This window comes from Phyllobates terribilis, unplaced genomic scaffold, assembly GCF_046119375.1.
Source record: "Phyllobates terribilis strain yellow unplaced genomic scaffold, ASM4611937v1 Scaffold_3__8_contigs__length_932513732, whole genome shotgun sequence".
Lineage (NCBI taxonomy): Eukaryota > Metazoa > Chordata > Amphibia > Anura > Dendrobatidae > Phyllobates > Phyllobates terribilis.
The window spans coordinates 658864115-658888408 of record NW_027362763.1 but is presented as its reverse complement, the minus strand read 5'-3'; the positions used below and the strand labels follow the sequence as shown (position 1 = coordinate 658888408).

Below are 24294 nucleotides of genomic sequence, written 5' to 3'. Positions count from 1 at the left end.
TCTGGTGAGTGACACAGACCCTCGAGTATATGTGTCTGGTGAGTGACACAGACCCTCGAGTATATGTGTCTTTTGAGTGACACAACCCTTGGATATGAGTACATGTCTGACGAGTGACACCGAACCCCCAGATATAACTAAGAGCCATAAACACACAGGCACTAGTACATGATTGTCTGTGAGGAAAGAAACTTTTGGTCCCTGAAGATGGTTGTTGGAAGAAACTCTGGAAAGTCTCCGTGTACAGGAGAATTTCTCTTGCGGGTCAGAAGATTGAACTGCCGGGGGCGGAGGATGCTCACGAGTTTCTATTTTAGTGGTACTAATTACCCCAAAATAAAAAAAACTTCTGTTTCTATGGATACATGAATGTTATCTGTACACCTAGAGGATACGGGAGAAATGACAACGAGAGTAAACAGTGATTATCGTCATTACAGAGGGGATAATTACCAGTAATGTATGTATCGTTATATGTGTTATGTACAGGCCGAGATGTTGTATCCATTATCCATTTGTCTGTCTCCCATCGATCAATGGGATCGATCACTCCATCTGTTTTATTATCGTGTATCACTCGATGTATGAATGTATCTCGTATCTATCGGTCTCCACTTACCTTTGTCATACAGCTGAGCAGACGTTTATCCTGCTGGTCGGTGATACTTCCTCCATATTGCACTTTTCCAATCATGTACCTCATGGTGCTCCAGGACACCCCCTACAGGTGATGAGTGAGAAGCATCAGACGGATCAGAAGAGAGGGCATAGACACTGATGAGTCTGCTGCTCGCAACAGATCCAATACATGTAATATACAGAGGGAGTGAGAGAGGCCGACTAGGGATCAACCGACCACGTCACAAAATAATGTATCACAAGCAATACAGGCCACACGTCTGTATCATTCACAGTACCGGCCATACTCCATCTCATATAAACACGGACCAGGCGCATTGTCACCATGGATCTCCATGGACGGATCGGCAGCACTAGCCGTACAGCGGAGCAGAATACATTGTATCACACGCCTCGTCACAATCGTGGCACGAGGACACACTTACTTTCCTGACACCGCACTCATCCAGATGATTCTGCATGAACTGAACGCTCGCCGAGAAGTCTGCAGAGCTGAACTCATAAGGGATATTCCAGCCCAGGGTGGTGTATCTGCGCCTCTCCTGCCAAAGGAAAACAATGGGAAATGTGAGATCGGCTTTACAGCTTCATTTACCCCCAGAAAGAATCCAAATCATCACCAATAATAAAGAGAACTCCCTCTATGGAGTTAAAACGCTACATAAAAAGCTGAGAAAATGAGAGGTTTTATTTCACATCAGAAAGATATTGGAGTTAGAAATTCACAGTCAATGGGAAAACACTGGAAGTCAATGGGAAGGCTAAAACAACACCCGGAAGACGAAGGCTGAAACAACACCCGGAAGACAAAGGCTGAAACAACACCCGGAAGACAAAGGCTGAAACAACACCCGGAAGACAAAGGCTGAAACAACACCCGGAAGACGAAGGCTAAAACAACACCCGGAAGACGAAGGCTGAAACAATACCCAGAAGACAAAGGCTGAAACAACACCCGGAAGACAAAGGCTGAAACAACACCCGGAAGACAAAGGCTGAAACAACACCCGGAAGACGAAGGCTAAAACAACACCCGGAAGACAAAGGCTGAAACAACACCCGGAAGACGAAGGCTGAAACAACACCCAGAAGACGAAGGCTGAAACAACACCCGGAAGACGAAGGCTGAAACAACACCCGGAAGACGAAGGCTGAAACAACACCCGGAAGACGAAGGCTAAAACAACACCCGGAAGACGAAGGCTGAAACAACACCCGGAAGACAAAGGCTGAAACAACACCCGGAAGACAAAGGCTGAAACAACACCCGGAAGACAAAGGCTGAAACAACACCCAGAAGACGAAGGCTGAAACAACACCCGGAAGACGAAGGCTGAAACAACACCCGGAAGACGAAGGCTGAAACAACACCCGGAAGACGAAGGCTAAAACAACACCCGGAAGACGAAGGCTGAAACAACACCCGGAAGACAAAGGCTGAAACAACACCCGGAAGACAAAGGCTGAAACAACACCCGGAAGACAAAGGCTGAAACAACACCCAGAAGACGAAGGCTGAAACAACACCCGGAAGACGAAGGCTGAAACAACACCCGGAAGACGAAGGCTGAAACAACACCCGGAAGACGAAGGCTAAAACAACACCCGGAAGACGAAGGCTGAAACAACACCCGGAAGACAAAGGCTGAAACAACACCCGGAAGACAAAGGCTGAAACAACACCCGGAAGACAAAGGCTGAAACAACACCCGGAAGACGAAGGCTGAAACAACACCCGGAAGACGAAGGCTAAAACAACACCCGGAAGACGAAGGCTGAAACAACACCCGGAAAATGCCTGGGTGTCTATGAGAGTTTTCGGATCAAAAAACACTATCATTTATACACTTCTTATTTATCATTAATAACTACTTATTGTCTGAAAATTGCCCAAAAACACAAGAAAAAAAAAACATTTACAGAAAACTGCAAAGAAACACTAACAAAACACGTCAGGATAAAAACAAAACAAAAAACATCGGCAGTTCCTGAATCGGCTTCTGCTTGAAAAAAACTTTGCTTGCTCATCCCCTTACACCTCAGCTCTGGATATAAAGTACTGCTAGAAACAGCTGAGCCCTGTACTCGGATATCACCATCCAGGACTGATAGAAACAGCTGAGCCCTGTACTCGGATATCACCATCCAGGACTGATAGAAACAGCTGAGCCCTGTACTCGGATATCACCATCCAGGACTGATGGAAACAGCCAAGCCCTGTACTCGGATATCACCATCCAGGACTGATGGAAACAGCTGAACCCTGTACTCGGATATCACCATCCAGGACTGATGGAAACAGCCGAGCCCTGTACTCGGGAATCACCATCCAGGACTGATTGAAACAGCTGAGCCCTGTACTCGGGAATCACAGTCCAAGACTGATGGAAACAGCCGAGCCCTGTACTCGGATATCACCATCCAGGACTGATGGAAACAGCTGAGCCCTGTACTCGGATATCATCATCCAGGACTGATGGAAACAGCTGAGCCCTGTACTCGGATATCACCATCCAGGACTGATGGAAACAGCTGAGCCCTGTACTCGGGAATCACCATCCAGGACTGATTGAAACAGCTGAGCCCTGTACTCGGATATCACCATCCAGGACTGATGGAAACAGCCGAGCCCTGTACTCGGGAATCACCATCCAGGACTGATAGAAACAGCCAAGCCCTGTACTCGGATATCACCATTCAGGACTGATAGAAACAGCCGAGCCCTGTACTCGGATATCACCATCCAGGACTGATGGAAACAGCCGAGCCCTGTACTCGGGAATCACAGTCCAGGACTGATAGAAACAGCTGAGCCCTGTACTCGGATATCACCATCCAGGACTGATGGAAACAGCTGAGCCCTGTACTCGGGAATCACCATCCAGGACTGATAGAAACAGCCAAGCCCTGTACTCGGATATCACCATTCAGGACTGATAGAAACAGCTGAGCCCTGTACTCGGATATCACCATCCAGGACTGATGGAAACAGCTGAGCCCTGTACTCGGATAAAAACAGCTGAGCCCTGTACTCGGATATCACCATCCAGGACTGATGGAAACAGCCGAGCCCTGTACTCGGGAATCACAGTCCAGGACTGATATAAACAGCTGAGCCCTGTACTCGGGAATCACCATCCAGGACTGATAGAAACAGCTGAGCCCTGTACTCGGGAATCACCATCCAGGACTGATAGAAACAGCTGAGCCCTGTACTCGGATATCACCATCCAGGACTGATGGAAACAGCTGAGCCCTGTACTCGGATATCACCATCCAGGACTGATGGAAACAGCTGAGCCCTGTACTCGGATATCACCATCCAGGACTGATGGAAACAGCCAAGCCCTGTACTCTGGAATCACAGTCCAGGACTGATGGAAACAGCCGAGGCCTGTCGTCAGGGCAGTACACCAGTACATATTTTTGATTGCTGCTTCATTAACTTTGGGGACACAGGACAAAAAACATCGGCAGTTCCTGAATCGGCTTCTGCTTGAAAAAAACTTTGCTTGCTCATCCCCTTACACCTCAGCTCTGGATATAAAGTACTGCTAGAAACAGCTGAGCCCTGTACTCGGATATCACCATCCAGGACTGATAGAAACAGCTGAGCACTGTACTCGGATATCACCATCCAGGACTGATAGAAACAGCTGAGCCCTGTACTCGGATATCACCATCCAGGACTGATGGAAACAGCTGAGCCCTGTACTCGGATATCACCATCCAGGACTGATGGAAACAGCTGAGCCCTGTACTCGGATATCACCATCCAGGACTGATGGAAACAGCCAAGCCCTGTACTCTGGAATCACAGTCCAGGACTGATGGAAACAGCCGAGGCCTGTCGTCAGGGCAGTACACCAGTACATATTTTTGATTGCTGCTTCATTAACTTTGGGGACACAGGACAAAAAACATCGGCAGTTCCTGAATCGGCTTCTGCTTGAAAAAAACTTTGCTTGCTCATCCCCTTACACCTCAGCTCTGGATATAAAGTACTGCTAGAAACAGCTGAGCCCTGTACTCGGATATCACCATCTAGGACTGATAGAAACAGCTGAGCCCTGTACTCGGATATCACCATCCAGGACTGATAGAAACAGCTGAGCCCTGTACTCGGATATCACCATCCAGGACTGATGGAAACAGCCAAGCCCTGTACTCGGGAATCACAGTCCAGGACTGATGGAAACAGCCGAGGCCTGTCGTCAGGGCAGTACACCAGTACATATTTTTGATTGCTGCTTCATTAACTTTGGGGACACAGGACGCCTGTTTATATGATCTGTGGGGTCTGTAGTGGTGGGACTCAATCAGGACAATGACCATTTATCTCGTGATTCTGGGAACATGATATGGGTTGGAATAATGTAATACTGTGATCAGTTGTGTTTCTGCTGTCTCTTCTTCCTTACTTTTTGTACTTTTGATTCACGGTTTCCTGTTTGTGGTCAGGAATAGTGCTGGAATGGGATTGTGATAGACCGCTAAGTACTCGTCATACCTGGTTTGTATTGTGGGATACGGTGTCGTGTGTGGCATTATTAGATATTTCTGTTATCACATGCTTTCTTATTTATGTTACTCTATATAAGTGTATACAGTGTACATCTGTATATTCACCCCCCTCATCCCTCCTGGTGCATGTCTGTTACTGCCATGCGTCTCACCACTATTTACACCAAATTCTCATATATCCATTCCGCCGTCTTCGACAGTATGACAGACATATAAACTGATAGCACTGGCAGAACGATCGTGTTCATCTTGTGCATTGGCACGTGGTTACGTGTGCATAGATTTCCATGTACAGATGTTTCATCACCTGAGTGGCCGAGTGTAGAAATGCCAGACTGTACAGCAAAGGCTTCCACATAGGGTGTCTGCTGCCATCCAGTAAATTCTGCTGGATCCCACTATATGTCCTCTTCAGGCCGGCACGCATGCCCTGGGGGGACTCATTGGTGAATTTGATAGATGTCTGGAAAAAGAAAGTCACATTGTTACTGTATCACTCTTGTTGCTGGGCATAAAAAAAAAAAAGAAACAACTTTGCATGTCATCCATATTACAAAGCTTGTGAGTGACCAGTATGTCTCCATGGTAACAGACTACAAACAAAGCCTTGTGTGTAGTCGGATGTGTCACTCTCTTCACAGTTTGATTCTTTTACGTAGGAGAGTAACCCCCTGCACCACCTTTCTGCCCGCTTCTTCCTGAAAGTGTGGAAATCTCCAACATTTCATTACTGATATGTTATAGTTTATACATGAAGAATAACAGATATCTTTATTCCGCATTTCCCACTCCTCACATTTGGCATTTTGTCGCCCCCCCCCCACCTTCCCCCTCCTCCCCCGTGAGGGTGCTAGTTGGTAACAGTCTGTACCTGTAGTAGGGTTATGGGGAACTGTCTGAGCGGCTCTGTCGTTATCCACACCCTGAAAGTCTTGTGAACGGCCCCCGCGGTTTCTATGGTTTCCAGCAATTCATCCATAAAATCCAAGTCCAGGTGACAATTTTGGAGAAGGACCCATCCTCCCTGTGTCACAGGTGAAAAACATCTATAAGAAGGACTGGCTGATATCCCAAGACATGGTACAAGCTTTAGACTAATGTATTAAAGGAATGATGCGCATGTAAAAGTACGAATAGTACTATGTGCCCCCAGCACACATACTACAGATGCAAGTCCTGACCCAACCGACAGCTTGATAGTGGTCAGTCTGGGTCCTAACACCGGAGGTAAAGCCTGGACTTGCATGCATAATATATAGTAGCTGATGATAGGCAATCTGCATCGCTCACGGTGCATTTTTTTGCTTTTTTAATGCGGTAAATCCGTGCGGAATTGGCCCCAAAAACGCATTGCAAACCTTTCCCAGCATTTTCTTTGAGATTTTGCAAGATCTGTGCACATGATCAGGATTTTTCCTTACAGAATTTCATGTGCGTTTAAAGAAGCAGCGTGTCCATTCTTTTTGCAAGCGTTTTTTTCCTATACAATGCATTGGAAAAAAAAATGCATGGCAAATCCACAGGCAAAAACGCATGAAAACACATCAAATACGCTGCAGAATCTCTGCAGCGTTTTTGCTGCCAAGAGGTGCAGAACCTTGCAGAAACGCCGCAGAAAGTTCTGCAATCAAATACTGATCGTGCGCACATAGTCTTACACTCAGCCTGAAATTTTGCTCCTCTTGTTCTTGTGCTGATTGTCAGGGTTGATGTAATGTCTTATGGGTTCACCTGTTGCATAGACATCTGCAGGGCTCTGCGTGCATGGACGGCTTGTCCTGGTCCCATTGATATGGCCTTGCATCCTTTATTAGAGCAGACAGTGGTTAATACATGTGAGAATACGGAGCACAGAGAGAAAGGTAAGAAATATAAATGTTACAGCCAGCGGAGAAATGTCACCTGCGGGTGTAAACGGTTAATAAAGCAGACGCTGAAAATAGCCTAATATTGCTCTCATTCTTGGATGAATTGTACATTGTGTAAAATCTGTCCTAAAATATTGCAGATTGTTTCTGCTGCACATGAATCGATTTTTTCCTCTTCTACTAACTTTGTAAAGTATTTGTTGCAACTTTTCAATATTGAAATTTGCAGAGCAAGAAAGAGAAGTGGTGGGAAATCACAGGATGGAGACGTCACGGATCGGCAAATCCAAACCTCGTGCAGAAATCATGAAATCTACAAAGAAACCATCCACACAAACCCCTCAGCCAAGCGGCTTCTTCAACCGGCTTCCACCCTATAAATGGTCCAAGATTTCGGAAATAAAATATAAAGAGGTTCCAAGTAGACCCGAAATACAGTAGGTGCTCTACCACTTCTACAACTACGAGTACAAGCCTAACCCAGAGGGAGTGAGTCAAGCTGCAAAAGACCCCAATGATATCTTCTGCACTATGGCCAGACTGTCCGACCTTAAAAAAGTGAACTACAAGAGGCCAAAAGAACAACAGACCAATGGTTGGTTTGACAGAGAATGTAAAGCCGTACGGAAGATCCTGAGAACAGCCTCAAACAAGAAACACAGAGACCCCAACCACCCGGGTCTAATGGATGGCTATGACACCATACAATGGCAGTATAGAACAATCCTCCGTAGGAAGAAGCAGTTACAGGTGCATCTCACTAAATTAGAATATCATCAAAAAGTTAATTTATTTCAGTTCTTCAATACAAAAAGTGAAGCTCCTATCTATATATATAATTGTCTTATCCCGTCTGTCTGTCCAGGAAATCCCGCGTCGCTCATTGGTCCGGCAGCGGCCAATCAGCGCCGCGGGATTTCTGAAAAAAGATGGCGGCCGTTAGCGGCTCATCTGCGGGACGGAGCTCAGCGGCGATGCAGCCGGGAGATGACCGGCGCGAGGCGCTAATCTCCCGGCCGGTAACGGCAGAAGGACCCCGACCGCCGGACCCATCTGCGGGACGGAGATGCAGCCGGGAGATGAGCGGCGCTAGGCGCTCATCTCCCGGCCGGTAGCAGCGGAAGGACTGCCGGCGTCGCTGACCTCCATGCGGAACGGAGGACCGGGGATACTTCTGCTGCGAGCGCCCGCTATGTCCCGGGTTCTCGCAGCAGAAGTACCCGCACAGGCAGCGCCGCTCCCCGGTCCTCACCAAGACGATTCGATGATTGGTCGCGGTCTTCGGACCCGACCAATTACTGATCTTAGTGTGACACCCCAGGGGTCTGGTTGCCACAGTGATAGAGATATTACGTCTGAGAGCAGGTGGGAGGTCTCTTGGTCAGGAATCCTGTGCATGCCACACCTCCTGCCCAGTCCTGGGAGGGGAAGAACTTCCCCTATATAAAACTGGGGCTGAGGCAGGGTTAGTTAGTTAAGAAGAGGAGCAGCTATAGGAAAGAAAGATCAGGAGCTCAGTGGGAGCAGTGCTACAAGGAATCAGGGGATGGCAGCTGAAGAGCTCGCCCTGATTGAAGAGTTACCACCGGACCCGGAGTCCGAGGCTGTGGGGACTAATCCTTACCCAGCAGCAGAAACCGACCGGCTGGGGATTTCAGGTCCTCTGGCCAAGAAACCCGAAGGCACGGTCACACGCGTGGGACCAGCACCGCCGTCGTGGAGCGGAAGCCACTAGAAGGCCCCGAGTCACCGGCCATACGGGTAGCACCACACGGTACACTCAGGGACGTGGGCTACTTTTACCCGCCTCTAGCAAGGTAGCCAGAAGAGTACAATTAGTTGGGGAGGCCTACAACTCCGCCTGGCCAGGGGAGATCCCATCTGCTCAAGGACTGACCAGGCCCCGATCGCTAGCCAGTACTCCGGGAGGGTCGCCAATCACCGATTTGTGCGGCACTTTTAAATAGCGGCCGCGACCAATTGGATGTCAGCGCCGCTCCCCGGTCCTCCCTTCACACCCTAGCCGCATGGATGTCAGCGGCGCTGCCTGTGCGGATACTTCCGCTGCGAGAACCCGGGACATGAGTGGGCGTTCGGAGCAGAAGAATCCCGACCCGCAGCGCCGCTCCCCGGTCCTCCCTTCACACCCTAACCGATGATGTCCCCACAGTATCCGCATGGTGTTACAAAGGTCCGGACATTTGTGTTAAAAACCGATGATTGGTCGCTGGTGCTGCCCGCGACCAATCACCGATTTGGGTGCAAAATTTAAATATCGGCCGCGACCAATCACCGATCTTGGCCGAACATTTAAACACCGCTGTACTGATTGGTCGCGGACGCTATTTAAATGTGGAGCCAAGATCGGTGATTGGTCGCGGCCGATATTTAAATTTTGTGCCCAAATCGGTGACTGGTCGCGGGCAGCGCCAGCGACCAATCAGCGATTTTTAACACAAATGTCCGGACCTTTGTAACACCATGCGGATACTGTGGGGACATCATCGGTTAGGGTGTGAAGGGAGGACCGGGGAGCGGCGCTGCGGGTCGGGATACTTCTGCTGCGAGTAGTCGCTCATGTCCCGGCTTCTCGCAGCGGAAGTACCCACACAGGCAGTGGCGCTCCCCGGTCCTCACTAATACGATTCCACTCCCCGCTCCTCACCAATACGATTCGCTGATTGGTCGCGCTCTCCGCACGCGACCAATCAGTGATCTTGGCGCTAAAGTTAAACACCACTCTGCTGATTGGTCGCGGCCGCTGCCCGCATCCAATATCTTCCTCCCCTGTTGCGGCCGTTTCCCCAAGTACCTTCTCCCGCCCCATTCCATGTAGCACATATAAAAGGATGGGGTGTGGGGGGGATGGGAGCGGCCCACACAGACCACAGGGCTGCAGCATTGCATATGGGGGTGGGGGGGATGGGAGCGGCCCACACAGACCACAGGGCTGCAGCATTGCATATGGGGGTGGGGGGGGGTGAGAGCGGCCCACACAGACCACAGGGCTGCAGCATTGCATATGGGGGTGGGGGGGATGGGAGCGGCCCACACAGACCACAGGGCTGCAGCATTGCATATGGGGGTGGGGGGGATGAGAGCGGCCCACACAGACCACAGGGCTGCAGCATTGTATATGGGGGTGGGGGGGATGGGAGCGGCCCACACAGACCACAGGGCTGCAGCATTGCATATGGGGGTGGGGGGGATGGGAGCAGCCCACACAGACCACAGGGCTGCAGCATTGTATATGGGGGTGGGGGGGATGGGAGCGGCCCACACAGACCACAGGGCTGCAGCATTGCATATAGGGGTGGGGGGGATGGGAGCGGCCCACACAGACCACAGAGCTGCAGCATTGCATATGGGGGTGGGGGGGGATGGGAGCAGCCCACACAGACCACAGGGCTGCAGCATTGCATATAGGAGTGGGGGGGATGGGAGCGGCCCACACAGACCACAGGGCTGCAGCATTGCATATGGGAGTGGGGGGGATGGGAGCAGCCCACACAGACCACAGGGCTGCAGCATTGCATATGGGGGTGGGGGGGATGGGAGCGGCCCACACAGACCACAGGGCTGCAGCATTGCATATAGGGGTGGGGGGGATGGGAGCGGCCCACACAGACCACAGGGCTGCAGCATTGCATATGGGGGTGGGGGGGATGGGAGAGGCCCACACAGACCACAGGGCTGCAGCATTGCATATAGGGGTGGGGGGGGATGGGAGCGGCCCACACAAACCACAGGGCTGCAGCATTGCATATGGGGGTGGGGGGTGGGGTGGGAGCGGCCCACACAGAACTGGGCTGCAGGCACTGCAGCATTGCATATGGCCCATATGCAATGCTTCAGTGCCTGATGCAGCCCATCTCTGGGATTCAGAACCCACTGTGTTCCTCCCTGCTGCTGCCTGCCATCATGTCTGACCAGTGACAACAGTCACAGACTAGTCAGACTCCTCAGAGTCTGAGACTAGTCAGAGACTCAGGCAGTCTGGGCTCTGTCAGGCTGGCACTGCTGCCCGCTGGCTGTACTGTCTGTGCACAGCACAGAACACAGTACCGGCAGCAGCTGCTGACTGCGCGTCTGCGCCTAAACTATGATCCCGCCGCCCGCCTCGCCGCCTGCCGCCCGCCATCATCAATTATGCTGCAGAGCAGACTGTCTGCAGAAGCGGCAGCTCCTCAGCCAGCATCATGCACCGGCACTACGGCCCGGGTGGCAGTGTCGGCGCAATGGCACATCACAACAGGACACAATTACCGGCGCTGCCTGCTGAGATGAGCCGCCGCCAGCGATGTGCTGCCCGGGCCTCCGCGGGAACTTCAAGTGCCCGGGCTCCTCCTCTTCTTTCCAGATCGCAGCAGCAGAGCAGACTAGAGAGGTGAGGTGGGTGGGCGTGACCGGAGGGCGAGAGGGAGCGATCAGGGGTAGATTAAGAGTAGCAAGGGCCCCGGGCAGTTTAGAAGGCGCGCCCCCCCCCCCTTACACCTGATGTATCACATGTCACATGATCCCCTGTGATAGATCATGTGATAGTTCACGTGAAATTAATTTGGCACAATATTAATTATAATAATTTTTTTTAGGCTGTGTGCCCACTATGCGTTTTTTAAGCAATTCCGCTGCAGAAACACTTAAAAAACGCTTGGTAGAAGGCCTGCCATGTTCCCCAATGATAATCCCCATTGCTGTGCACATGCTGCGGAAATTTCCGTTGCGGATTATCATTGTGGAAAAATCCGCAGCACTACCAATTATGTTGCGGAAGCGCTGCGTTTTCGCCGCCATTGACTTGCATTGGAATGCATGTAATCCGCATCACTGGATCTGTACCTGCAGATTCCATGCGTTTCAATGTGCGGATGGTACCCGGGTGTGGAGGACAGGAGACTCTCCTCCGGACCCGTGTACCATAGAACCTGTAAAAAAAAGAATAAAATAAATAATAAATATCATACTTACCTTCTGATGGCCCCCAGTGTCTTTATCCGATGCGTCCTGGCTTGCCGGCAACTCACGATGGTCTGAAAAAGATCTGCCGTGATGTCATTTAGTCATGTGATGGGTCACGCGACCGCTGACGTTGGCAGGCCATCAGAAGGTAATTATATATTTATTTTTTACCATTCTTTTACGGTCGGATGCATGGATTTATATAGTGTGACCAAGTTGTCAAGCACTTTCCAAGTGATGCTAAAATAGCTTGTCAACCCACATGCGGAATTGCAAGTGAAGAACATAGCGGGAGGCCACACGTAGCCATCTATACACAGCAGGGGGGAAAAATAGTCATCTATACATAGCGGGAGGCTGCACGTAGCCATCTATACACAGCAGGAGGCCACATGTAGCCATCTATACACAGAGGGAGGCCGCACTGCGCCATCTATACACAGCGGGAGGCCACACGTAGGCATCTATACACAGCGGGAGGTCGCACGTAGCCATCTATACACAGCGGGAGGTCGCATGTAGCCATCTATACACAGCGGGAGGCCACACGTAGCCATCTATACACAGCAGGAGGCCGCACGTAGCCATCTATACACAGCAGGAGGCTGCACGTAGCCATCTATACACAACAGGAGGCCGCACAGCGCCATCTATACACAGCAGGAGGTTGCACACCGCCATCTATACACAGCAGGAGGCCGCACGTAGCCATCTATACACAGCAGGAGGCCGCACGTACTGTAGCCATCTATACACAGCAGGAGGCCGCACGTACTGTAGCCATCTATACACAGCGGGAGGCCGCACGTACTGTAGCCATCTATACACAGCGGGAGGCCGCACGTAGCCATCTACACACAGCAGGAGGCCGCACGTAGCCATCTATATACAGCGGGAGGCCGCACGTAGCCATCTATACACAGCGGGAGGCCGCACGTAGCCATCTATACACAGCAGGAGGCCGCACAGCGCCATCTATACACAGCAGGAGGTTGCACACCGCCATCTATACACAGCAGGAGGCCGCACGTAGCCATCTATACACAGCAGGAGGCCGCACGTACTGTAGCCATCTATACACAGCAGGAGGCCGCACGTACTGTAGCCATCTATACACAGCGGGAGGCCGCACGTACTGTAGCCATCTATACACAGCGGGAGGCCGCACGTAGCCATCTATACACAGCAGGAGGCCGCACGTAGCCATCTATATACAGCGGGAGGCCGCACGTAGCCATCTATACACAGCGGGAGGCCGCACGTAGCCATTTATACACAGCGGGAGGCCGCACATAGCCATCTATATACAGCGGGAGGCTGCACGTAGCCATCTATACACAGCAGGAGGCCGCACAGCGCCATCTATACACAGCAGGAGGCCACACGTACTGTAACCATCTATACACAGCGGGAGGCCGCACGTAGCCATCTATACACAGCAGGAGGCCGCACGTAGCCATCTATACACAGCGGGAGGCCGCACGTAGCCATCTATACACAGCAGGAGGCCGCACGTAACCATCTATACACAGCAGGAGGCCGCACGTAACCATCTATACACAGCGGGAGGCCGCACTGCGCCATCTATACACAGCGGGAGGCCGCACGTACTGTAGCCATCTATACACAGCGGGAGGCCACACGTAGCCATCTATACACAGCAGGAGGCCGCACGTAGCCATCTATATACAGCGTGAGGCCGCACGTAGCCATCTATGCACAGCGGGAGGCCGCACGTAGCCATCTATACACAGCAGGAGGCCACATGTAGCCAACTATACACAGCAGGAGGCTGCACGTAGCCATCTATACACAGCGGGAGGCCGCACTGCGCCATCTATACACAGCGGGAGGCCGCACGTAGGCATCTATACACAGCGGGAGGCCGCACGTAGCCATCTATACACAGCGGGAGGCCGCACATAGCCATCTATACACAGCGGGAGGCCACACGTAGCCATCTATACACAGCGGGAGGCCGCACGTAGCCATCTATACACAGCAGGAGGCCGCACAGCGCCATCTATACACAGCAGGAGGCCGCACAGCGCCATCTATACACAGCAGGAGGCCGCACAGCACCATCTATACACAGCAGGAGGCCGAACAGCGCCATCTATACACAGCAGGAGGCCGCACAGCGCCATCTATACACAGCAGGAGGTTGCACACCGCAATCTATACACAGCAGGAGGCCGCACAGCGCCATCTGTACACAGCAGGAGGCCTCACAGCGCCATCTATACACAGCGGGAGGCCGCACAGAGCCATCTATACACAGCGGGAGGCCACACGTAGCCATCTATACACAGCAGGAGACCGCACGTAGCCATCTATACACAGCAGGAGGCCGCGCAGCACCATCTATACACAGCAGGAGGCCGCACAGCGCCATCTATACACAGCAGGAGGCCGCACAGCGCCATCTATACACAGCACGAGGTTGCACACCGCCATCTTTACACAGCAGAAGGCCGCACAGCACCATCTATACACAGCAGGAGGTCTCACAGCGCCATCTATACACAGCGGGAGGCCGCACAGAGCCATCTACACACAGCGGGAGGCCGCACGGCGCCCCCCCAGAGACAGCGGGAGACCGCACGCAGTCACGCACACACAAACATATACAGACATATACATACACGCATAAACACATTTGAAACACAAAAATACATATAAACAGACATCACACAATGATATCTGCCTACACACACTCAATCACACATACACACACTCAATCACACATACACACACTCACTCTCACACATACTCTCTCATACACACACACACACTCACCATCCCCCGGCTCGGCTCTAGTCCTCTCCGATGCAGCACTGCAGGCCGGGCGTGCACTGCGTGACGTCACAGCTAGGAGACACGGCCGCGTACAGGGCCGTGTCTCCTAGCAGTAACGTGGCCGGGCCAGCACACAGGGAAGTTAACTGCTGCAGTGCTGACCCGGCCGGAGAAGAAGCAGCGGCTGTGCGCCGCTGCTGGGGGAGCGGTCCGGGGGCCCCCCCGCCACTGTCTGCCAGTATGTGCCACAGCGCCGCTCATATAATGAGGGCAATCCGGCCATAGACACCCCAGATTGCCCTCATTATGATGGGCGCGATGGCCCGGGGGGGGGGGGAGCCAAACCCCGCCGGCTCGGGGCACGAACCAAAAAAAAAAAACCCACAAAAAAAACACAAAACACGCTCAGGTGCCACCCTCCCCGAATTCCGGCGCCCTGGGCACGTGCCTATAAGTGCCTAAGGGCAAATACGGCCCTGCTCTCTACAGAGAGACTACAGACTGGCTCCATATCTGGAGGATCTCCCGGACCCCAGAGACTGTCAGATCCTGAGCCAGTACAGACTCAGTGCCCACAGTTTGGCCATTGAATCTGGCCGGCACAGACAGAGCTACAAGCCCAGGGAGGACAGACTGTGCCCCCCACTGTGACCTGGGTGCCCTGGAGGACGAGACCCACTTCCTCCTACACTGCACTAAGTACTCAACATTGAGGGACACTCACTTCAGGAGATTCTCTGATCTTTTCCCGGATTTCAACTCCATGAAGGAGGAAGAGAAAACATTTATCCTGCTGGGGAAGAAGAGAGCGCGGTGGAGATAGCAGCACAATATGTGAGCGCGGGGGAGAGAGCAGCACAGTATGTGAGCGGGGGGAGAGAGCAGCACAATATGTGAGCACGGGGGAGAGAGCAGCATGGTATGTGAGCCTGGGGAGAGAGCAGCGCAGTATGTGAGCGCAGGGGAGAAAGTGGCGTGGTATGTGAGCGCGGCGGAGAGAGCAATGTGGTATGTGAGCTCGGGGGAGAGAGCAACGTGGTATGTGAGCGCATGCCATCGGCTGCGAGAAAGAGAACTATGATATGCCATGGACTTCCATAGCTCCCACCATGGTTATGACCCCATCCATCGTTCCTACAGTCCCGATCCATCAGCTCAGCCTTGCAGCGCTGGGGTCCTGGGTTCAAATCCCACCAGGACAAAATTAGCAAGGAGTTTGTATATTCTCCCCGTGTTTGCGTGAGTTTCCTCTGGGTTCTTCGGTTTCCTCCCACACTCCAAAGACTGATAGGGAATTTATATTGTGAGCCTCATTGGGGACAGCAATAATAATAACGTATGTAAAATGCTGCGTGTCATATAAATATTAAGAATTTCTCCCAAACTGCTCTTACCGCCTCCCTTATCGACCATCTGTCAGAGTAGAAAAGCTGGCAATCTAAAGGAGCTGTCTATGCAAATTAGCACACACAGGAGGAGTGGCTAATAGGCAAATGCTAGTACAAAGGATGCTACTAACCCAATTAACATATGAGTGTATTTTCTAGTGGCACAGGCCTGTGATAATTATACACCTAGATGAGAAGGATGCAGTTCCTAAGCTTCAAAAGAATTCTCTCTCACCCCCAAGGCATCTCCCATTTGCTCAACAGAAATCTGCAGTCTCGCAGGCGCTGACATGAAATATGGAATATCGGGAGTTCTATACTTCCGATAATAATGGGGCACATATCTTTAGTGGCAGGGTGAGCAAAGGAACAATATGCATAGATTTCCGTAACTGTGAGCCCCTCCGGTGAGCTGTGGCGCAAAAATACCAGAATAACGGACCGCAGCTATGCCATTGTAGTGTCTAAGGAAAGGTAAATTACAAACAAAGAATATGGTGTCACTTGCAAGCTTCTGTGATCAACCAGCGATAAGTTATCGCGGAAGTTAGATATTTTAATAAAAATATGAAGGCTGGAGCCCAGCCCACGTGATGTCATCACAGGGGGGGTATGCACAGGTCCCCCCTTCGACATAAAAGACCCAGCCGAGGATGGGTCAATACTCATGCCTGGAGTATATACTTCATATAGAACGAGTCACGTTCGATAACGGTCAATACAGTGTATGACCTGTATACCTCTTACTTGCTCTCCTATATACAGTGTATAACCAGTATACCTCTTCCCAGCTCTCCTATATACCATTTATGACCTGTATACCTCTTCCTTGTTCTCCTATATACCATGTATGACCTGTAAACCTCTTCCCTGCTCTCCTATATAGCGTGTCTAACCCATATACCTCTTCTCACCTTTCCTATATACCATGTATGACCTGTATACCTCTTCTTGGATTTCCTATATACCATGCATGATTCATATACCTCCGTCCTTGCAGATCTTACCAAGTCTGAGGTTCCTGCCAAGTGCATCAATTTGATTAGTGGGGTCCGTGCCGCTAGAAAGCAGGCAGATGAGTGGAGTGTGAGTGTCGCTTTCTTCCCAGGTCCTGACGAGGTTGAGGATGATGGGTTTTGTGTACTTTACATTTAGTGAACTACTGATGTATTTCCGAGCCTGATGCAGAGTGCGGCCAAGACAGCAGGACCTGTTATGTGGATGAGAACAGATGACAGCACAGTAAGACAACGGCACTAGGGTCTGTGATGCTTTGTAATTCACGGAGCGGCTGGACGTCACATCACCCTGTATTATTGTTTATACGGCTCATCCCGCCTGATTTAATCAATTCCTCAACATTTTCAGGATCTCTGTTTGCTGTCAGTAATAGAAAATCATTCATGTCTGTGTCCAGAGGCTGAAAACTAGAATTACAATAGAGCTGCTGAGGAGTCCTCTACACTGTGTGCAGAATTATTAGGCAAGTTGTATTTTAGAGGATTATTTTTATTATTGATCAACAACTATGTTCTCAATCAACCCAAAAGACTCATAAATATCCAAGCTTAATATTTTTGGAAGTTGGAGTGTTTTTTTTTTAGATTTGGCTATCTTAGGAGGATATCTGTTTGTGCAGGTAACTATTACTGTGCAGAATTATTAGGCAACTTAATAAAAACCAAATAAGATCCCATCTCACTGGTTTATTTTCACCAGGTAAACCAATATCAGTGCACAAAATTTAGAAATAAACATTTCTGACATGCAAAAACAAAAAAATTAGTGATGAATATAGCCACCTTTCTTGATGATGACCCTCAGCAGCCTCCATCCATAGAGTCTGTCAGTTGCTTGATCTGTTTTTGATGAACATTGCGTGCAGCAGCCACCACAGCCTCCCAGACACTGCTCCCAGAGGTGTACTGTTTTCCCTCCCTGTAGATCTCACCACAGCCTCCCAGACACTGCTCCCAGAGGTGTACTGTTTTCCCTCCCTGTAGATCTCAAATTTTATGATGGACCACAGGTTCTCTATGGGGTTCAGATCAGGTGAACAAGGGGGCCATGTCATTATTTTTTCTTCTTTTAGACCTTTACTGGCCAGCCACGCTGTAGAGTAGTTGGATGCATGTGATGGAGCATTGTCCTGCATGAAAATCATGTTTTTCTTGAACGATACCGACTTCTTCCTGTACCACGGCTTGAAGAAGTTGTCTTCCAGAAACTGGCAGTAGGTCTGGGAGTTGAGCTTCACTCCATCCTCAACCCGGAAAGGTCCCACAAGTTCATCTTTGATGATACCAGCCCATACCAATACCCCACCTCCACCTTGCTGGCGTCTGAGTCGGAGTGGAGCTCTCTGCCCTTTACTGATCCAGCCTCTGGCCCATCCATCTGGCCCATCAAGAGTCACTCTCATTTCATCAGTCCATAAAACCTTTGAAAAATCAGTCTTAAGATATTTCTTGGCCCATTCTTGACGTTTTATCTTATGTTTCTTGTTCAAAGGTGGTGGTTTTTCAGCCTTCCTTACCTTGGCCATGTCCCTGAGTATTGCACACCTTGTGCTTTTTGATACTCCAGTAATGTTGCAGCTCTGAAATATGGTAAAACTGGTGGCGAATGGCATCTTGGCAGCTTCACGCCTGATTTTCCTCAATTCATGGGTAGTTGTTTTGCGCCTTTTTTGGCCAACACGCTTCTTGAGACACTGTTGGCTATTTGCCATGAAACTCTTGATTGTTCGGTGATCACGCTTCAAAAGTTTTGAGATTTCAAGACTGCTGCATCCCTCTGCAAGACATCTCACAATATTGGACTTTTCAGAGCCGTCAAATCTCTCTTCTGACCCATTTTGCCAAAGGAAAGGAAGTTGCCTAATAATTAAGCCCACCTTATATAGGGTGTTACTGTCATTAGTCAACACCCCTCCTCATTACAGAGATGCACATCACCAGATTTACTTAATTGGTAGTTGGCTCTCAAGACTATGCAGCTTGGAGTAGGACAACATGTATAAAAAGTATCATGTGATAAAAATACGCATTTGCCTAATAATTCTGCACACAGTGTAGTATAAAGCCGACAGCCCCTCAGCTGATTTCTAGCTACAGCCGGACGAGCAGCAATGTATTACACGGTGGTCTTCAGGTGAATGAGAGACCAGGCAATACAGGGTCTCACAAAACCTTCCCCGTAGCCCCCCACTAGAATAGGGCCCGGTGCAGCAGCTCTGCTCTATGAAATCCACATGACTTAGAGGGGTATATTAAGAGGTAAAATTACAACTGATCGACTGGATAGGTGCCAGCCTTTAGATTAGCGCTGTTCTCACTGCTGCGACCCCACTGATTGCCACAATGCTCCCGTGGCTGCACAACCGTGGTCGGGAAGGATTTATCTATGAGTGTGAAGACCACAGACTAGCGCAACGCTGAGCTCAGACTCTGAACCGCAGATGATCACTTGTGGTCCTTGTGCTACACTGGTTTAAAACTTATTGCCTGTCCAGTGTATAGCTGATCATGATTTTATTCTGGAATACCCCTTTAATTCCTTATCAGTGTTTGTGCTTCCACAGGACACATCCACGCTGCAGGGAGACAGCAGTGTCACATGCAAAATCGAGCGAGTTCATAGACGTCTCACTGCAAAATGAAGTGGTTAAGGAGCAGTTATGATAAGACAGCGGCTGAGAGGAGCTGGGGTGTTGCTGCAGAGCCGCAGTGTGCGGATAACCACTGGTTCTGGCTTCAGTATGGAGATGATGGGCAAAACTCTGCAGCAAATGGTGATAAAACCAGTGTAGGTGTAACAGGAGAGTCCGTACCTGACTAGTAAGAGTCTATGGAAACTATCCAAGAAGTTGCTGTAGCCATTAGGAATAATTTCATCTTCAGGGGCTTCACAATCAAACCAATTCCTCCAACCTCTTTCATTCCGGGTCACCTGTAATTACATGGTGGTCTTTATAAGGTCACAATGCCGTCCTAATAGAGGACACTGGTAGATGCACTATGCAGATTTGTAACGAGAGATGGTCATGTGGATGGGCAGCGGGTGAAGCCCAGAACGTCCGTGTGGTGAGGCCAGGGAAATTCATATTCCCAGTTATTTCATATTCCCAGTTATGAAGGTCTCAGCAGGAATGCTAGTCTGTCTGACTTCAAAGGACCCCAGAGGACAAAGTATTGACATCAGCATTTGTTTCCCTTCCATACATCACACCAGGGTGACAAGCCAGGAGAGAATTGAATACAGGTCAGCTAGGATATATACCTTTGTAGTGCAAACGCCTATTCCTGACGAGAGTATGGGGGAGCTAATTGAATCATGGCAATGAAGACTAGCTAATTGAATACCTCTGAAGTCAGGGGAAACCCCTGTGTTAGATCAATTACTATGCGCACCTTACAATGAGAATATTGCTGGGAAATGGATTATGAAATGCCTGGTAGAAGGGAAGAGGAGATTACATGTAAATCGCCTATTTTCTGCCCTGCCCAAGGTACGAATAAATGTGTTCCTCTGAGAGAGAGAAGGGGTCTTCTGTTGAGGGTCACCTGTCGCTATAGATGTGCAGAAAGACCAAGGAACCGCTCTGGACCCATGACAGCACCCTTCCTGCCGTGTCCAGAGACCTTTTGATGAAAGTGTGGTATATTCACTTTTATTCCTTTTTATTTTAATGTATCGTATTACTGCTTCCTTACTGTATTTGTCTGACTACTGTATATATATATCTATCTCGTAACCGCTTGTATATATTGTACCTAGCATCGCTCTTTTGAGTAAATAAATATATAAAATTTATAAGCTCGCTTCACATTATCCTAAACCCGGAACTCACGGAAGTTGTGAGGAAGGATCAGGGGCACGTGGCTCCGATCGGATTTGTGACAGTCCAGATTCACAGACACGCGGCACCAAGCTGCTCATTTATGGCCGGACCTCAATCCATCTCATTAGTGAGGACCTGCGATGTGGGAAACGTATGTACGGAAAGTTATCAAATCATTACAAAAAGTGTTCATGGTCACCACAAATGTGTGAGTGAAAGCACACTCTCCTCCATACTGTGTGTGCACAGAGGTAATGCGTCCAGATACCGGTCAGCGAAGAGCCCAACATTGCCTGGTCGGGGGAGGATTTGTCTTCAGCTTGAGCAGGAGAAGCGCTCTACGAGTTTTCGGCATGTCGGACTTCATGACGTGTTCAGGAATAAGATGTGATACATTTAATATCAGGTTTGTGCCGCTTAATGAATTTGGAGCATCTTCTAGCTGCCACCGCAAGTAATGAACTGGAGTCAGATGCTGGAGAAATGTCTGTTGGAATTTACAATATTTTATGGTGTAAATTGTGATTTTTTTTCCACCGCTCCCTCCCGGTTAAGCTTCTCCAACTTTATAAAAAGATGTCTACGCTGACCGGTACTGACAGAAAAGCGCCAAAGAATTCTGCCAAAAACGTTTTCATGAATTGGGGCCTAAGAGTTGGTGTAAGTAAAGCCACATTATGTTTGTGCCCACTGTTGTGTGCAGACACTCAGGATGGATGTCCTCTGTTCACCGTAGGGACCCACTGTCCATTTTCCTCATGGCTTTCCCAATCTTTGCTGTCACAAACCGGCCAGACGGAGGCCAGAAGAACACACTTTTGACCTCAGTCTGGTGAATTGGGGGTCTATGGTAGCTGTGGAGACACGGGGGGTCTCCCTGGGGCAGAAGACTGCTCACCCAACACAGTGAGGGTAAAACCGTGTTGCAATACTTTATTGAACCACCAAACAATAACATACAGAACAGTCCCAGCAAAATACACAAGATGGTGCAAAATTATAGAGTCTCACGCTTCCGCTGGCCCGCCAGGATTTGAGCAGCTGCGACTCCTAGGGGCTTCCAGGGCCAACTACCCCCACCAGTGGCACCCCGCTTTTTGCGGACACCCACAGAGAGGAGGTAATGACAAGCTTAGGAAGCTGACAGTCCATTGAGGTACAGTGGGTATGGAAAACATTCAGACCCCATTAAATTTTTCACTCTTTGTTTCATTGCAGCCATTTGGTAAATTCTAAAAAGTTCATTTTTTCTCATTAAAGTCCACTCTGCACCCCATCTTGACGGAAAAAAACAGAAATGTAGAAATTTTTGCAAATTTATTAAAAAAGAAAAACTGAAATATCACATGGTCATAAGTATTCAGACCCTTTGCTCAGCATTGACTAGAAGCCCCCTTTTGAGCTAGTACAGCCATGAGTCTTCTTGGGAATAATGCAACAAGTTTTTCACCCCTGGATTTGGGGATCCTCGGCCATTCTTCCTTGCAGATCCTCTCCAGTTCCGTCAGGTTGGATGGTGAACGTTGGTGGACAGCCATTTTCAGGTCTCTCCAGAGATGCTCAATTGGGTTTAGGTCAGGGCTCTGGCTGGGCCAGTCAAGAATGGTCACATAGTTGTTATGAAGCCACTCCTTTGTTATTTTAGCTGTGTGCTTAGGGTCATTGTCTTTTTGGAAGGTGAACCTTCGGCCAAGTCTGAGGTCCAGAGCACTCTGGAAGAGGTTTTCATCCAGGATATCTCTGTACTTGGCCGCATTCATGTTTCCTTCAATTGCAACCAGTCGTCTTGTCCCTGCAGCTGAAAAACACCCCCATAGCATGATGCTGCCACCACCACGTTTCACTGTTGGGATTGTATTGGACTGGTGATGAGCAGTGCCTGGTTTTCTCCACACATACCGCTTACAATTATCACCAAAAAGTCCTATCTTCGTCTCATCAGACCAGAGAATCTTATTTCTCATAGTCTGGGAGTCCTTCATGTGTTTTTGATCAAACTCTTCAGGTTTTCATATGTCTTGCAGTGGGGAGAGGTTTCCGTCGGGCCACTCTGCCATAAAGGTCCCACTGGTGGAGGGCTGCAGTGATAGTTGACTTTGTGGAACTTTCTCCCATCTCTCTACTGCATCTCTGGAGCTCAGCCACAGTGATCTTGGGGTTCTTATTTACCTCTCTCACCAAGGCTCTTCTCCCACGATTGCTCAGTTTGGCTGGACGGCCAGGTCTAGGAAGACTTCTGGTGGTTCCAAACTTCTTCCATTTAAGGATTATGGAGGCCACTGTGCTCTTAGGAACCTTGAGTAATGCAGAAATTCTTTCAGATCTGTGCCTTGCCACAATTCTGTCTCTGAGCTCCTTGGGCAGTTCCTTTGACCTCATTTATTCTGACATGTACTGTGAGCTGTGAGGTCTTATATAGACAGGTGTGTGCCTTTCCAAATCAAGTCCTATCAGTTTAATTAAACACAGCTGGACTCCAATGAAGGAGTAGAACCATCTCAAGGAGGATTACAAGGAAATGGACAGCATGTGACTTAAATATGAGTGTCTGAGCAAAGGGTCTGAATACTTATGACCATGTGATATTTCAGTTTTTCTTTTTTAATAAATTTGCAAAAATTTCTACATTTCTGTTTCTTTTTCAGTCAAGATAGGGCGCAGAGTGTATTTTAATGAGAAAAAAAAGAACTTTTTAGAATTTACCAAATGGCTGCAATGAAACAAAGAGTGAAAAATGTAAAGAGGTCTGAATACTTTCTGTACCCACTGTACGTGGCCAGGAGACCTGAGGGTCCCATCTTGGCTTCTCCGAACATATCCATGGAACCAGATGACTGGATGGTCCCAACCAGACTTTTTCCGAGCATATCCATGGGTTCCAGGAGACCGGAGGGTCCCAACCTGACTACCTGAAACATCTACATGGGACCAGGTGACCGGAGGGTGCCAACCTGGTTTCCCCAAATGTATCCATGGGTTGTGTGATAGTCAATGGAGCAGATATTTATTCCTCTAGCCAGGACCATGGTCCCTTAAGCTGGCATCCTGTAGAATCCAAATCTGTGTCCCCCTTGATGGAGCCATGTTTTCCTAGCTATTGCTCTGGCAATGCACTGATTCCTCTTGCAGAGCGATAAAAATCCGTTTTTATGTTTACATCTGTGTCTCAGGTCATCATCCACAGGTCAGGAGGGAAGGTGTCTGGGACTCATGTCTCATTGAGCATTTAATCAATTTGCATAGTTTGTCCTCCATTGCTCTGAGGGTCAACAAG

At 49.5% G+C, this 24294-nt stretch overlaps 1 protein-coding gene across 1 annotated transcript in view; it reads right to left on the bottom strand.

Annotated features, from left to right (window-relative positions):
- The window catches only part of LOC141258594 (dynein axonemal heavy chain 8-like), a 415976-nt gene that overhangs the window by 37602 nt on the left and 354080 nt on the right, over window positions 1–24294 (bottom strand). Inside the window, exons 75-81 of the mRNA XM_073673563.1 lie at window positions 20010–20128; window positions 17185–17387; window positions 6895–6968; window positions 6035–6187; window positions 5471–5626; window positions 1065–1181; window positions 620–721 (exon numbers count right to left, since the gene is read on the bottom strand). Coding sequence (XP_073529664.1) covers window positions 620–721; window positions 1065–1181; window positions 5471–5626; window positions 6035–6187; window positions 6895–6968; window positions 17185–17387; window positions 20010–20128 — 924 coding nt within the window. The remainder of the gene's footprint in view (window positions 1–619; window positions 722–1064; window positions 1182–5470; window positions 5627–6034; window positions 6188–6894; window positions 6969–17184; window positions 17388–20009; window positions 20129–24294) is intronic.